Source organism: Pseudochaenichthys georgianus, chromosome 14 (assembly GCF_902827115.2).
Source record: "Pseudochaenichthys georgianus chromosome 14, fPseGeo1.2, whole genome shotgun sequence".
Taxonomy (NCBI): Eukaryota; Metazoa; Chordata; class Actinopteri; order Perciformes; family Channichthyidae; genus Pseudochaenichthys; species Pseudochaenichthys georgianus.
Genome location: NC_047516.1, coordinates 20,554,022 through 20,570,225, shown reverse-complemented (window position 1 = coordinate 20,570,225; position 16,204 = coordinate 20,554,022). Strand labels below are relative to the sequence as shown.

Sequence of the window (16,204 nt, the reverse complement as noted above, 5' to 3'; positions counted from 1 at the left end):
GATCAATTATACATGGTCTACTGAGGGAGCGAAACCATGGGCTTCAGCCTCTGAAACAGAATCAACAAACTGAACAGAATAGGTTTGTCTTTGTATGTGATGTGTGTGACATAACGGATATAATAAAGTAATTCTCTCCTGCTAATGAAAAGGGAACCGTCGTAATTGAATCTCGTCTTTTCTTCACTGTTACGGCGATTGTGCTTAATCCTAGAAAGGCCTTTTTCAATAAGAATGAGCACAAGCCAGAACAACAAGAGAAATGAAAGTTGAATTCATCTAAGGGTGTGGTTAGGGATACTGTCAAATATCTGGAACAACCAGAAACCTGCAGGTCCGCTGCAACTCTTACTACTTTGAAATCTAGGCTCAAGACCTTTCTTTTTGCCGCTGCTTCTAATTGAACTATTCACATCTTACACTGCACTGTAACCTTTATTCATGTACCTGTGTTATTCATGTTTTACTATCTTTGCTTTTTAATGTTTCTAATGTGTTTTATGCTCTCAATGTCCTTCATTTTTGTAAAGCACTTTGAATTGCTTTGTGTTGAAAAGTGCTATATAAATAAACTTGCCTTGCCTTAAGAAACATTTATTATAAAACCTTGAAATCCAACACTCATAGTTCTGACAAACATTACTCACCTCTGCCCTGTAGAAGGAGTCTGCTTTGCTGCCTAGCTTCGGGGGTGCTGAATGGCTGTGTGTGTGTGCAGGCGGGACGGTGTGTGTGTGTCCGGGCGGCCTGATACTCCTGCTCATTATTCCTGATGGATAGATGTTTGTCTGCATGTCTTGGCGGTATTTGTCATAAAGCAGATTGGAGGCACTGAGCACTGGGGGTCCTCTGGTGTCTGAGTCTGGCTTGGAGTGGTCATTTATATTGTCTTTACAGGAAGTGGCTGCTTGGCCGTGTGTGTACGCTGACAGCCTGGATGGTAGAGAGGAAACCTGATAAGGCCCGTCAGCAGCCTGGGGCTTAAACTGAGGATTCTTTCGGACCGAGGTAATGATTTTGGGCCGGACTCCTTTGGGTCTGAGTTTAGGTGATGGGGAGCTCTCTTTGGGGTTGTGGCTGGAGCTCTGCTGGTTGTTAGGAGGCGCTTTGGGAATTCCACTTGTGCTTAAATTGGTTTTCACCGGTGCTCTCATGCAACTGTTGCCATAGCCCTGAGCTGATGTTGCTACAGCGGGGTTGCATCCTGACGGGAGGTGTCGAACCACTCCAGGGATATTCCTGGAAACGGGGAACATGGAGGGTTCCCTGCGAGGTGAACCCTGGGGTGTCCTGAGAGGAGAGTGGGGAGGGGTAGATGACCTTGGATCAATCCCCATCCTGTTGGGACTAGAGCAATTCCTTCTGTATATGAACTGAGTCTGGGGTCTCTTCTCAATAGTGGAAGGACTTGAATTTCGCCATGCAGTTGTAGCAGGCTGTTTTTCTACAGGAGGAGGTGCCTGGTGGCTTTGCCAGGGCTGTGAGACTCCAGTAGGGTTGTACAGGTTGGAGAAATCTGAGGGTTCACGTAAAGCTGACTTTGTAAACTTCCTGTTTGAATCTGGGAAGGGGTTGGGGGAAGAAGGTTGCCCTGTCTGAGTTTGATAAGTGTTGGGCTCTGCTAAGCTCCTGGCTCTTCCCATCTCCGTCTGACAGAGGGGTCTGACAAGCTGCTGTCGTCTTGGTGGCAGCACCCTCTCCTCAAATCCTGCCTTCCTCCTTTGGCCCAGCCCACCGTCAAAAGACAATCCATTTCTATACTGACCTACATCCTCTTGTCTCTGATCCTGCCTGTACAGTTGAGGATGGTCGTGTTTCTCTTGGGAATACGGTGGTGGGGAGTTCTGGTTGGCATCCACAGGGCCTGCCCTTGTTCTGGTCTGGGCTGAGGTAGTTTGGTTTGTATGGGAATAAGGGTTGGTCTTGGAGTAGGACAGAGAGATGAGGGACTGCGCCTCTCCGCCACTATCCAGCACATTTGACAGACTCCCGCTGAAAGAAACAGCTGACAGACTGGAGACGAATACATTTGTCTCAGACTTGGACTCCTTCAGACCCCCCTTCCGTCTCTCCCTGTCTCTCCCTGACCTGCTGTCCCGTTTCTCTATTGAGCCTGTCACACATATGTCCAAGTCGTCAGTGCTATGACAGGCCATCCTTTTCTGCACCTCTGCGTCCCGGTGTGTTCTGCTCTCCACTTTGTTGTTGTCGTTGTCATTTCTCCTCACGCCGGTCGAAGCAGAGCTGACAGTTGAGCTTGAGGATATGGACATGGGACCGTCATCTCTTCCGTCCCTCAAACTTGCCCCATCGTCATCGTCATCATCCTGATCTCTGTTTCCCAAGAATGTATGTATCTCCTGACAGTCCAAAAGCTCAAACTTTTCGAGGTCAGGCTCCAAACAACGCTGCTCGGAGCCCCAGATCACTAACTTGTCCGGGGAATCACATTGTGAAACCAAAGGAGGAATGGAGCGTGTGCTATATCCTGTGTCATGTATCAATCTTCTTCCTTCTTGATCGGTAGTCGAAGATAATCGATAAGCATTATCATTCCCAGATCGGGGAAACTGGATCTGGGTTTTGTTTCCAATCTTTTCTCCTTTTTCAACATTGACCCGAAGTCCCTGGAAACCAGTTGGTATGCTCATGTTCGATCGATTCTTTTTGCACGCTTAAAGACACCTACAGGGTGCTGAGTCCATTTAGGGAGACACAAGGGTTCCCTGTCTCTCGTCTTCAGAAACTGTGTAATGATGGCCCTTCACTCGATTGTTCCAAGGACACAATGTCATCTCAAGGAAGCAGTTTCACTTTAACTCGCCACTTATCTTGCATTGACTATGAGTTAACAAAGCTGTCTTTGAGCAGATGGGGGTCTCTTCAATCTGAAATGAAAGAAAAGAAAGAAAACTGTAAGAAAGGGTAATAAGTGTGCCTGGGAAGCAGCCCATTCTTTTCTCTCCCCCAAGCCACTTAACATGTTTTATTTTTAGTCTGGTCTTGGTAGCGCCAATTTCTGAAATCATCTGTGCACAGCTCACAATATTGCTCTCTTTAGTTCCTGCCCATGGGACAAAAAGATACTGGGTGCAAAACAGGAAGTGACAGTCTTGGAACCATTTTTTTAATTCTATATATAGCAATCGTTTAATGTTCATGGTTTAACCACCAGGCAGAGTACAGCAATAGTAAGAGGATGCAATTATCAAATTATGATTGGATGTTTACTGTAGAGCAGGAAGAAAATAGATAAGTGAAGAGATAAATGGTAGATAGCTGAGGCGACATACTGTTTGTATGTAAGTGAAGGATTCACCCCGGGGGTGTCTGATGAAGACAGGCGAGGAGGAAGACAGGCAAGGGTGCGAAGTGTTTTATAATGAGCTTTTTCTCTCAAGAGACATTGAAAAAGAGAAGGTAGTATCAAGATAGGGTAAAAACTTCTGCAATAAAATATGTTTTAATGTTTTTTTTAAATAATACAGTGCAAGCAAACTGTCTCTCTTATATGCTCAAGTGCAAGCATGTTCCCAGCATGGAAAACATGAACATTATGTGTGGGTGTTGTCATGGGCGCATTGGAAAAACACCAGCTCAAGAGGGATAAATCCATACCGTAGGTTTGATCACAGCAGGAGACACTCTTCTCTCAACACGTCCTCTCTAACATGCCATATGGGTAGTTTAGCCAATGCCAGGATTTGATTTTACACCGCAACAGAACATCCTGCTTCATTTAACGGCAACTAATTGCAGGGGGTAGGCTACAGATATGTTAATGGTTGTGTCCCTTTGAAGAGACACCAATTCAAAGTAACGGTGGTGCCATAGAAACAGGTTCAGTCCATAGATGAGTCGTGGCAGGGAGGGCAAAGAGCTTTGTCATGTCAAGTCAGGGCAGTGCGGTCGCAGCATGGTTTAATCACATCAGATTTAATAAAAAAACACACAACAAGACACCCAAGACACTTGAGTGATTCTGACAACATGGAATAACTCTGTGTTTGTTCTCAGAGGAAAGACTTCTGGGCGTCTCCATCAACTATCCATAATTATGCAAGAGTTATAGGAGGAATTTTCCTTATGCCTATGCACATTATAACCGCAGAATATTAATGAACTCAATATCATTTTCCTTGTAAGGAGAGTATCTTTTGTTTGCTTGTGAGTAAAACTGCTTCCACATACTCTTATAGGCTTAAATTAAAATCACATTTCCTCTCATTTCGTAGTATTTTCCGGCCAAGAGCATCATTAGGTAGACAAATATGTATCTTTAAACCATCACTCTGAATATGAATGAGCAGTTTTAAGTTCAAATAGGACTCCCACCCTCTAATTATCCGTGCAGTGAGGGAGTCTGTAGTCATTAGCAGGTGCTCCTCTGTGTGTCCTGTGGCTCGATATAAGTGAACTGCTCTGTCCCCGCCTGTGGTGTATCTGACGCTGCTGAAATCGGGTGCTGAGCTCCAGTTTGTCCAATGGCACTGGAAGGGGAAACATTCATGGATAGTATTTGTATTCCTGAAAGTCATCTTAGAAGTGATTTGGAGATCTGAAAGTCAGTTTATAGAATCTTTTGGGAATCTGTAAAATAAAATGCCAAACATTGTAACACTATCAAAACATGTTTACTTGCCATTATAGTAATTGTATCAGATGTGTTATCAGCTATTGGCAGAGGTGAGAAGTAGTGGAGTACACAGTACTTTACTCCACTACTTATTTTTCGACCTTTTTCTTTTACTTCTTACATTTTTAACACAAATACCTGTACTTTCTAATTCTTACATTTTTAACACAAATACCTTTACTTTCTAATTCTTACATTTTCCAAACAGCTGGTTACTTTAGTTTTTAATGTGTGTTTGGTGCGTGATCATTATTCTTTAGAGTCATTGCGTGCCTATTGATTTGAACACGATCCGTGTATCCATCACTTCCTGGTCTTCTCTAAAGAAGAGGGACCAATGGAAACGTTGTAATTTTGCGGGCATGTATGCATGTTGGTATGGATGTGTGAGCATGTTTAATGTGTATATGTTGATATAGATAATATATTTATTCGTTTTATGTGGAAATGCACTGCGAGGATTGCTTTTTTAAATTTCGTTGTACCTGGTGCGATGACAATAAAGGAATTATATTCTATTCTATTCTATTTTGCCGTTGTTCAGCATCGAAACATTCATTAGCTAACAATGACATTATTGTTAATATAAAGGGAGGTCAGTTGTGTTTACTTTTGCCATCTCTGGATATTGATCGATGTCCTTACTCTACTCGTTATATTCTGCAGGGATTCTAGAAAAAGGGAAACTACAAATTACAAACTACAAATAGACAAACAACATGTATTACCATCCACACACTGTCGTCTATACTCTCTGTGAACTCTACTAATATTTACTCTCAGCTGGTGCACACAATCAAATAATTAGCTAATTATAAAACACACGATTCACAGAGGCGGGAAGGGGAGGGATTGGGAGAGGGAGGGAGACAGAGAGTTGTGTTAGAGAGGCACAGAACTCTCGGACATGGTGGCAGATCAATTACGGCACTGATGTAGTACTGGAGGTTGTGCTGATGACAGCAGTCCTGGCTGAGCTCGGTCACAGTGGCTGAACAACAATAAGTTAGGCTTCACCTCGCAGAAGAGCCCCACAAAACCAATCTGAACATAAACCCTGCACATAATCAGACAGGGAACAAAAAACCTGTCTGTGACTATGTGAATGAAATGACCTGTTGTAATGATAAACGTTTTTTAAAAAACAGGAGTATTTTTAGATGCTTTATGAGACTTTGTGTGAGAAAAAAGAGACAGGCTTTCCCTGCTGTCGCGTTAACTTAGAAGTGAAGAGAAGAAGCAGGACAGATGTTGGCGAGGAGCTGATAAATGGATAATGAATTATGCAACTACAAGTGTAACACATGTGGATATCTTTGATCATCAAGCTCCTTCTTCTTTTAGCAGAGGAAACACGGCAGCAGTACACTGTGACCATTATTGGCTGTATGCGTTGTATATGCACTGCTGCCAACAGTGCTCCAAGCAAATGTAGTAGCTAATTCATTTTTTACACAACATCCATTTATAAATGAGATGTATATTGTGTATGTTGCTGTGGTAACTAATTTCAGAATGAAAAAGTCTACTTAGTTCTATACTTAGTTTGACTTTTTGGTTGCTGTGTGATTTTTTTCTGAGCATAAAGGACTGATATACTTCCTGCATAAATGCATGCCGAGTTGATCTGGGCTGGAATATGTAACGATGTCAGACTTTGTTTCAGCAAGTTGACATAATTACTCGGGGAAACAGCAGGAAGAAAAGGGGGGGGGAAATCAAAAGTCCTGCTTGTGTTGTCATGGCAATGCCATATCTCAGGGAATTGGAGAATAGACATCCTGACCCCTGCAGCTTCCATCGGGGAAAAAAGGTCAGCGTTAGAAAGAGACTGTCCTGAAGGTCAGCTGTATGCTTTACACTCACAGCTCACGCATACATTCTGCTGTGAAACAGTTTCACATGTGAACTCACACATATATGCACTACACAACATACACACAGTGGACAAGATGAGTGAAAGCAAGGGATTTGCCCCCCCTCCAGGTACATAGTGCTCATCTAGGAGCAATCATCTCCCTGAGTGGTTAGATAGAAGGATTGCTGAAGTGCTGAGAGCATGGGGCGGGATGAGACCATATCTCAGCGGTGATCAAATTCAGTGAAGGATAGGAATGTGTGGTTTTCACCGGGCTCCTTACCCATCAAGTGCTGCATTTAACCACAGCAAGATTTGGAAAATGATGGGCTGAGAGTGACACTTGATGAGGGACTCATTGGAAATGAAGGGCAAAATCAAGTCTAGGAGAATTAGAAAAGAGAATGGCTGTCCTTATCCTTAATCCTTTTTCTTCTCTGAGCATGTCTGTGTGGGTGAGAAATGAGAAGCAGACAGAGGTGGGAGGGATGAGACATGCAGATGGATACAGAAAGGAAGTTGATGCAGGAGAGCCACTGCTTTCTAATTAGGTTGATGGAAGGGAATATATCATATGGACCTCCATAGTACGAGCTATAGGACACCGTTTCTGAAGTGTCTTTCTGAATCAAGCCCAAGAGAGCAGAGAACAGTAATTAATGAAATGCCTTTATATATAATGCTAATGAGCACTTCATTACTCCCATTGGTGAAACTGGTAACATATATTTCTGTTTCATGCATTGTTGTTCTGCAGGTTGCTCAAATAGCAGAGAAGCCCAGAATAAACTGTATCCGATGCGTGTTTCTCTCTTAGGAACTGTATTTAAATATTGGTAGGGGAGAGGGGTCCGAGAAGGGTGATGGATTTCCATTTCTTAAATTTGATGTAGGGAACGTAGGCTTTTTAAAGAGAGAAGGGGAAAGTCCACTTTCTGATCCCAAATTCTTTATTTTTTGTGAATAGAAAAGAAAAAATGTATATAAAATACTCACACTATAAAGATAGCTTTCATTTTTGAGTCCTGTATCATTTAATTGATCTGAGGCACAATCGGATCACAATCGGATCCGATCGGATCACAATCGGATCTCACACACATATCCAGGATTGTCTTTTTTATTTTCCTGCGATGATGGTTCTTCAGGACTGCTTCTTAAGCTCTAATCACACTCTCGCAGACTTTTCCGGTGTTTCTAAATTAGATGACAATGTATTTGTGTCATTTAAGAGGAAAAGATGCCTGGTTTTTTTGTTGTTATTACTGTCAGGAAATGTACAACCTGGTCCGCCCAGTAGTAGTAGTCAGATCGCTACTCCTGCTGATTTTAAAGCTAGGTCTGGGTTGGATTTCATCCACTTGAATGTGTGCAGTCTGTTAGGTAAACTAGATTTTGTCCGTATCTGGGCGAGCTCGACTGACGCTGACGTCATTTTCTTATCTGAAACATGGCTAAATAAGTCTATTTTGACGTCTGACATTACCTTAACTGGTTTTAATGTGTATTGTACCAACCGGCCTAATAAAGGCGGTGGCGTTGCCATTTATGTTAAGAATAAGTTCAGTGTAACCACATTAGTTTCCAAATCGATCAGTAAGCAATTTGAATGTTTAGCCATAAATATAGAAGTGGCAAAGGGTCAACAGGTCATGGTTGTGGGCTGTTACAGACCCCCCTCAGCTGTCAAAGACTCCTTGTCTTCACTAGCAAATCTTTTATCACAACTAGACTACAAGGAAATATTGCTACTTGGAGATTTTAACTGGGACTGGTTAACTGCAGTGTCAGAGGATTTTAAAAACCTCTTTAAATGTTACTCAGATTGTGGACAGTCCTACTCGCCCAAATATTAAGTCTCCTAATAAATCCTCCCTAATTGATCTCATTCTAACTAATGTTCCCCATAAATATTCATCTGTGGGAGTATTTGCAAATGATCTGAGCGATCACTGTGTTGTAGCCACAATTAGGGACACTAAGGTCCAAAAGGTTAAACCACGCATTATCATCAAGAGAGACATAAAACATTTTGTGGAGCAGGGTTTTGTGCATGATCTGTTTGATTTTGATTGGGGTAAAATCGATCTGTGTGCTGATGTGGAAACCGCATGGTCTTATTTTTATCTTGGTTTTATGGAGATCATTGATAGACATGCACCCCTGTGTAACTTTAGAGTAAAGGGACGAGACAATCCTTGGTTTTCTGCTGAGCTGTCTAGTCTCCTTCATGAGAGAAACAAGGCCTGGGCAAAGGCTAGGCAATCAGGCTCAGAGATAGAGTGGCTGCGTTTTAGGCAGCTAAGGAATAGTTTCACTTCAAATGTCAAAAGTGCAAAGTCGAAGTACTATTTGTCAGTTACCACAGAAAACCTAAATAATCCTAGGACATTTTGGAAAGCAATAAAATCGATATCAACCGGTGAGATCCGTAATGAGCTACCTCCCTGCCTTACCACAGCATCTGGCACTATATCGGACAGGGCCACTATGCTAAATTGCTTTAATGAGCATTTTGAATCCTGTGGTTCTATGTTTGATTCTGTGACTAACTCTGCTTCTGTGAACACCACAGTCTGTGACTCTGAACAACGTGGTCTGGAAAACCCTTTCAGTTTTACCCCTTTTACTGTCAATGTTGTTCATGAAGCCTTATCTAAGCTAGATCCTAGGAAACCGGCTGGCCCGGACAACTTAGAACCTTTCTTTTTAAAGATAGCTGCAGATTTTATTGCTCCACCTCTTACTTCTCTTTTTAACCTCTCCCTCAGCACGAACACAATTCCAAAAGTATGGAAGTCTGCTTATGTCTTGCCTTTACTGAAAGGAGGGGAGGCAACTATTTTAAATAACTATAGGCCAATCTCTAAATTGTCAGTTCTGGCTAAGGTTCTTGAACGCCTTGTAAGTGAACAGGTAAAGGAGTTTTTAAGTACAAATGACATCCTGTCTAAACATCAGTCAGGATTCTGAAAGAAACACAGCACCATCACTGCGACAATGAAAGTGGTGAATGACATTACTAGTATTTTAGATAATAAGCAGAGTTGTGCAGCTCTGTTTATTAACCTTTCCAAAGCGTTTGACACCGTCGATCATCGCATCTTAAAGCAGAGGCTACTCAGTATTGGCATATCCAGCCTTGCAGTGGGGTGGTTTGTGAACTACCTCTCTGAAAGGTCCCAATGTGTTCATTTTGATGGACTGTCTTCTGAATGGTTAAACATTTATAATGGTGTACCACAAGGTTCTGTTTTAGGACCACTTTTATTCTCCATATATATCAACAGTTTAGGTGATAATGTGGATGAAGCTACTTTACATTTTTATGCGGATGATACTGTAATATATTGTGCAGGTCCCACCATTAAAGAGGCTGTTGTTAAATTACAGGCTGTTTTTAACACTATTCAGACTCAGCTCTCTGAATTAAAGCTTCTTTTAAATGTGGATAAAACTAAGGTAATGCTCTTTTCAAAAGCAAAAAAGACTAACTGTACGGAGGCTCAGTCATTGGTACATGTTCATTTATAAAGCCATGTTGGGTAAACTACCTTTTTATATCTGCTCTCTGATCTCTCGACGAATTGAAAGTACGTATTGCCTGAGATCTCATGATGTTGTTTTATTAAATGTGCCAAGTGCTAGGACTGTCTTAGGGAAGAAAGCTTTTAGATGTGCAGCTCTACTAAATTGGAACAGTCTGCAAACCTGTTTAAAACTGAGCACTTTGGTTCCCCTGCATCATTTTAAAACTCGGCTGGGTGACATGCTGTTTGATACTCATGGTACCTGTCACTGTAAATAGAATTTTGTAAACTGTACCCTGTACATTATGTTGTATGTCTTCCTTATTGTTGTTCTGTTGTTTTTATGTTACATGTGTAACTAATGTCCTGCAGGTCACCCTTGAAAAAGGGATCTTTTGATCTCAAGGGGCTTCACCTGGTTAAATAAAGGCTACAGGATAGCATCGCCTTATCTAATGAATATATTATTTAAATAGTGGAATCAGTGAGTTTGGTTGAAAAAAAGAGAAGAGGGGAAAAAAGGGAAATATTTATAATGATGGGGATTTATATAGAAGCATATGGAGTCTTATTGTCAAGGCTGTGGGGAAGTCAGGCCATGCAGGAAATGTAAGAAACAACTATTTCCATGTCAGTGACAGTCTTTGTGTACACATGTGACAACACGAAGACTGTATGCAAATGAGCACATTGTTCCTCACTTGACCACACTCACCTGAAAAGACACACACATCAACACGTGCACACACATACACACTGGTGGCGCCTTTGTTGTCGGTCCAGCAGCACATGTGGCTATAACAGGGGCCATTTGTCATTGGCACTTTGCGTTATTCCTCTCCTCCCCCACTGGAGAGCAGACAGGTTTTATAGCTCGCTGGTCCCAGGGGAACCCCAACAACACACACACTCCCCCTGTGCCATCTCTCTTTCATTCACACACACACACACACACACACACACACACACACACACACACACACACACACACACACACACACACACACACACACACACACACACACACACACACACACATCTGTAGAGATGTAAATTCCAGCACACTGGAAAATAAACAAAAGGGATGGAGGGAACACAAACGGACAGAGCGTTGACGTGTGTGTAACCGTAATGTATGACTCCTAAGCGTTAGCACATGACATAATTAGATTTATTGCAGGATTTACATTATAATGCACTGTAGCTGTTACCTTTCAAGATAAAGCTCCAATCCTCGATGCATTACATGCTGTGTCTTTGCAAGCATGTAATGAATCTCTAATGACATCATCCTTGCATGTCCTTGTACACTGTCCTGGATTGTGTTGGTGTGTGTGAGAGTGTGAGCTGAATATGAGTGTGAACTTGTGAACATTTACACTCTGCAGAATGTGGATGCATTTACACATACGAAAATAAACCGAGAAATTCTGCACATAGAGACAATCTTCATTTTGTACATTTTGGGAGTCACAAAAATCTGTATTCGTCTCTCCTTGTACTTTGTATTCTATTCACATATAATCATCCAGCAGGATAAGGCTTAGTGAGGAAGTCTATTCAGAAATAAGCTAAGCTTTAGTCATCCATTCCTTCTCCTCCCCATCCCTGTCAGCAACACAACACAGAAATAGCACCGAAATAAGCTAAATGCTCGTTTTCACAGAAGACACAACGGGTAGACAGAATTTCACAAGTGATGATTCATTAAACTCTGCCTTGTATGTGTGAAGCAAGCACCAGCTCACCATGCACAGCAGAGGGATTACCATCACAGAGAACAGTGAGGCAGAACTGGGAAATATCCAGAAATAGTACCCTCCAGTTGCTCTGCACTTTGAGCGCATCAAAAAAACAACAGACACTCCTTGTCAACAATCTTTGCTTCCCTCACTGTAGTTTCAAATAGCTCCAAACTGTATTAAATTAAGCGTTATCCCCGCAGTTATTCCCATGTGTTTTATTGCTTTCTCAAAAATATTTGTATCATGTGTGTCTCTATGTCTTCCTCCTCTCTTCTCCCTCCCTCCATCAACCCTTCCACCTTAATAATACAGAGTTAATGAGGGCAGGGTGAAGTGATGAATCCCATCTCCATCCTTACAGATGCCACATTAGCAGACTACATCTGCCCAAATAATCCCCGCTCTCTTCCCCTCTACCTCTCTCTCCCACTTCTCTCCCACATACACACAGTTGGACCCCAGGGGGAATCACTCTGTATCGCCAGGGGGAACTGTAACAGGATTTCTGCCGGATCTAGGGTCAGAGTGGGTGGTCATACCTAACTGAATAAGCAGAATGATATAATTGGATCATCTGCAATAAAGGATGATTTATTTTCCGTATGAAATGGTATTTGCGACCTGCTATGAAATCTTCGGGAAAAGCAAAAGATGCTGATAACAGGATTTATTAGCCGAGGCTAAATGAAAAATTAAGCCACGTGTTCACACATCCATCAATGCCTGTTCACACGCAATGATGTTATTCACACTGTGGACAAGATGACAAACTGCATCAAAAAGGAAATAGAGTAACCCCAAAGAACATTCAAAACCTAAACTGACAAGATTGATTTCCGATGTGAGCTCAATGAATGCACTTGCTTGTGTGTCTGCAAAGTTACACATGGCTTCATCCTACTCACACTCAGGCCGAGACTACTGCTGCAGCAGGAGCAGAGACAAAGAGACAGCTTCTCACTGGGAGAAAATGTGTCTTGCAGAAGCACACTTGGAAGAATCTCCTTAATTATCATTTTCTTTTAGCTTTGCTTTTAGCACTTGGAAATGAATCTCCACTAAATCAGACGTGGTCCTGCATTTCCTTTCTGGTTTCGCTCTGCCAAGCAGCCTGGGAGAATGGATGTAAGTTCAGATGGATAAAGGGAAGACAAATGTGCATGAAATGAGAAGAGAAATGACAATGAGCTGGGAACAATAAGCAAAGAGGAACCGGTAAAAAGATTAGCGTGATAAGAAATACTGTCTGCTGCAGTCTGGGGAGAGAATTAGGAACCGATACGAGACGTATGAGTTATTGGTTCATTGAGTCCTACAGTTAAAGCATAGATGCAGACAAGGGTGGCATGGAGGAGAGGAGAGAAAGGGGTGTCCACGCTGTTTGCCGCTTGCACCGCATTGTTATTAGCAAAGCCCCTCCACCCACTACCCTCACTCCTGTCGCAGAGAAAAATATTAACTCTTGCATGGCTGGAGGATGAAACTGTATGAGGGGACAAAGAGGAGAGGGAAGGTGTTCACTTCAAATGCAAAGCAGTTGCAGCAAAAAACATTCTGCAATAGTAGAATTCTCTGTGGGACTGTGAGGAAGTTTACACACACGCAGACGTACACAGTCAGACATACAGCTGGCGAGATGAGGCAGCCCAGACAAAGAGAGGCAACTTAGACTGGCTGAGTCACTTCTGTTTATTTTGAGAAAATGCTTAACAAATGAAGCTGCAGAGAGCCAGGGGATGGGGTTGGGAGGTGATATAGGGTCGAGGGGGATCTATTTTGTATTGCAATGTGTGAGAGTGTGTATGCATGTGTAATGTGCAAGTGGCAAACCCCAGGGGTGTGGGGGAGGGAAAACTGGCAAAGGATCAGTGAGAGGTGAGCGGAGAATAGAGCGAGCTGAGGGTTTGTGAGGTGGTAGCGATGTGCAAAAAAAAGAATATGGAAAGGGTTTGAAGCGGCTGTGTGCGGGGAAGAAACAGACTGTTTTCATACATTGGACAAAGAAAGGTGAGAGAGCGCAGGACGGGGCAAAGAACTCAGGATGGCTGCTCTGAAAGATACGTTTATCTTTGGGAACACGGAAGAGGTTTCAAAAAGAATGTACTGTCTGGTAAAGTATCGTACAAAAGAAATGACTGTGGCTTTTCTGAAGTCAAGTTAAGTACAGCACTTACTGCTACAGTTTTTCCTGATGAACAAATTAAACTGCTGCACACATCCAGTCAAGCTTCATTTATAGCATTGGTTTCATTAATAAGGGTGGCATCTTGCTGACTAATGTTATTTAAATGCACCAAAATACATTTGCACTTCCCTTAAACTGAGTGTATATACTCAGCAAATTGACGCTCATGTATACACACACACAAGTGAAAAGGGTATTGTGTGTGTGTGTGTGTGTGTGTGTGTGTGTGTGTGTGTGTGTGTGTGTGTGTGTGTGTGTGTGTGTGTGTGTGTGTGTGTGTGTGTGTGTGTGTGTGTGTGTGTGTGTGTGTGTGTGTGTGTGTGTGTGTGTGTGTGTGTGTGTGTGTGTGTGTGTGTGTGTGTGTGTGTGTGTGTGTGTGTGTGTGTGTGTGTGTGTGTGTGTGTGGAGGCGTGCCCCTGCTCAGCCTCTGATGTCCTGCCTGTGACTGCAGGGGAGGAGCTACAACAAGCTCATTGCCACCTCACAGACAAAGGCAGCGAGAATTTGAAAATGTGTGTTTGCACGTGTGTTGAGATCTACACACACATATGCACCATTCTTCTACTGAGCAAAGAGATGCCTCTAAAATGTTTCAATTGTGAGTTATCACAACACAGGTGAGAGGAATAACTGCAGCCTCATCTTTCTGTCATTCTGTCTTTTGAGGAACCAATGTAGTATCAATGTGCACACCACTTGTGTATGAATAAAGGAGAACGAATACATACAACGCATCACATACATTAGAGAGGCTACTTTCCTCCTGTTTCTCCTTCACTTATCATCTCAGTGTTCTCCCTCCCTCATCCTTCCTCTCCTCCGTGTTGTCCTATAAAATGACCTTGAGGCTACACTCGTGGGCTTTGTGACAAATGGTCTCACCTGCAGGAACACTCGCACCTGAGCCCGAGAACTACAACACAACACGCACACACACGCATATATTATACACACTACTGCGAGTGGATTTCCTGGCAGAGATTTGCTGAATTGATCGCCGTTCAGACTCTGCAGAGGTCAGATGTGATGAATCAATCACACATGCATCAGCATCTAACAGCAGCTACAGCCGAGGCTCTGCTGCCCTACTTTGATGCAGCGTCAAACTCCACATCAACATGACTGGGAGGGAATGGCAAGATTTAGCAAGATGGAATGGATGATCCATACGTGGGAAGTCTGTGATATCCGGATCGATATTGGCAGCAGACAATTCCAATAAACGCAAAAAAAAACACTTATAAAACCCATTTTATGCACAGGGTCCATCGACCACATGTCTGGACAGCCAAGCCAAGTGCTAAACTATGAACTCATGCAAAGTTAATCAACTAAACAAGTTTAATTTCAGTAAGGGAAGATATGTGATGCACACTAACAAATACAGGAAAACTGCCCCCCCCCCCCCCCCCACACACACACACACACACACACACACACACACTCACACACACAGTTTCAAGGACAAACCTGATCATCAGACACCAATCACTCAGAACTGGAGACAGCTGAGTGTGAAAGACATGCCGCCTTCATTGTGCTCACCTTAACTTGATCCGCCCCTTTCTGTCTTTCTATCCTCCCCAGTAGCCTAAAGGTGAGGCTGAGGACATGAGTATTGTTAATAAAGTAGCTAAAGCACATACACATACTGCATTTCAGTTGCATTCGGCTTTGCACATCAGTTATGCGAAGAGAAATGTGGAATAATAAGGTGAAGTGAGGAAACGGGAAGATTAAGAATGGAGGAATTTGACAAAAATAAAACCAATATCTGTGCAAAGAAAGTCCTTGATGAGTTAGAGAGAGCCTTGTCCTCATTCTCTACACTGCTCTTTAAAAACACTTCCATTAAATGGCTATGTCAGCACTTCAATACAGCTATAAAACAATTGGCAACCCTTCTAGCATGTCATCATTTAAGATTTGTTTGTCTTGATGCTGGAAATTAAAATACAAATTGGTGACCACAAATAACTAACACATTAATAATAATAATAATAGAAATGAAAAAAAATGCACATTCTAAATGATTTAGTTTGTCTCAGTACAGTGGATCATGGTCAGGTTATGTCTAAAGCCTGGATAATCTACGTGTGATCATTAGCTTCACCCGCAGAGACTTGACCCGCTGCATCACAGCCGCTCTTCCCGTCTGACCTCACTCTCTCTCCAGCCACAATATGCTCTGCTCTACTGCTCCACTTACACTGCGATCTGCGGCTCAACTTCAATATTACGGGGTTTCGG

At 42.6% G+C, this 16,204-nt stretch overlaps 1 protein-coding gene across 4 annotated transcripts in view; it reads right to left on the bottom strand.

The window, feature by feature from the left end:
• The window catches only part of mtus2a (microtubule associated tumor suppressor candidate 2a), a 52,809-nt gene that overhangs the window by 36,222 nt on the left and 383 nt on the right, over nucleotides 1–16,204 (bottom strand). For 3 of the 4 annotated variants that reach the window (XM_034099091.2, XM_034099093.2, XM_071205490.1), the window contains exons 2-3: nucleotides 15,500–15,557; nucleotides 648–2,888 (exon numbers count right to left, since the gene is read on the bottom strand). In XM_034099091.2, the coding sequence (XP_033954982.1) occupies nucleotides 648–2,651 (2,004 nt within the window). In that variant the 5' untranslated portion in view covers nucleotides 2,652–2,888; nucleotides 15,500–15,557. The remainder of the gene's footprint in view (nucleotides 1–647; nucleotides 2,889–15,499; nucleotides 15,558–16,204) is intronic. The other variant, XM_034099092.2, reaches the window with a different exon arrangement.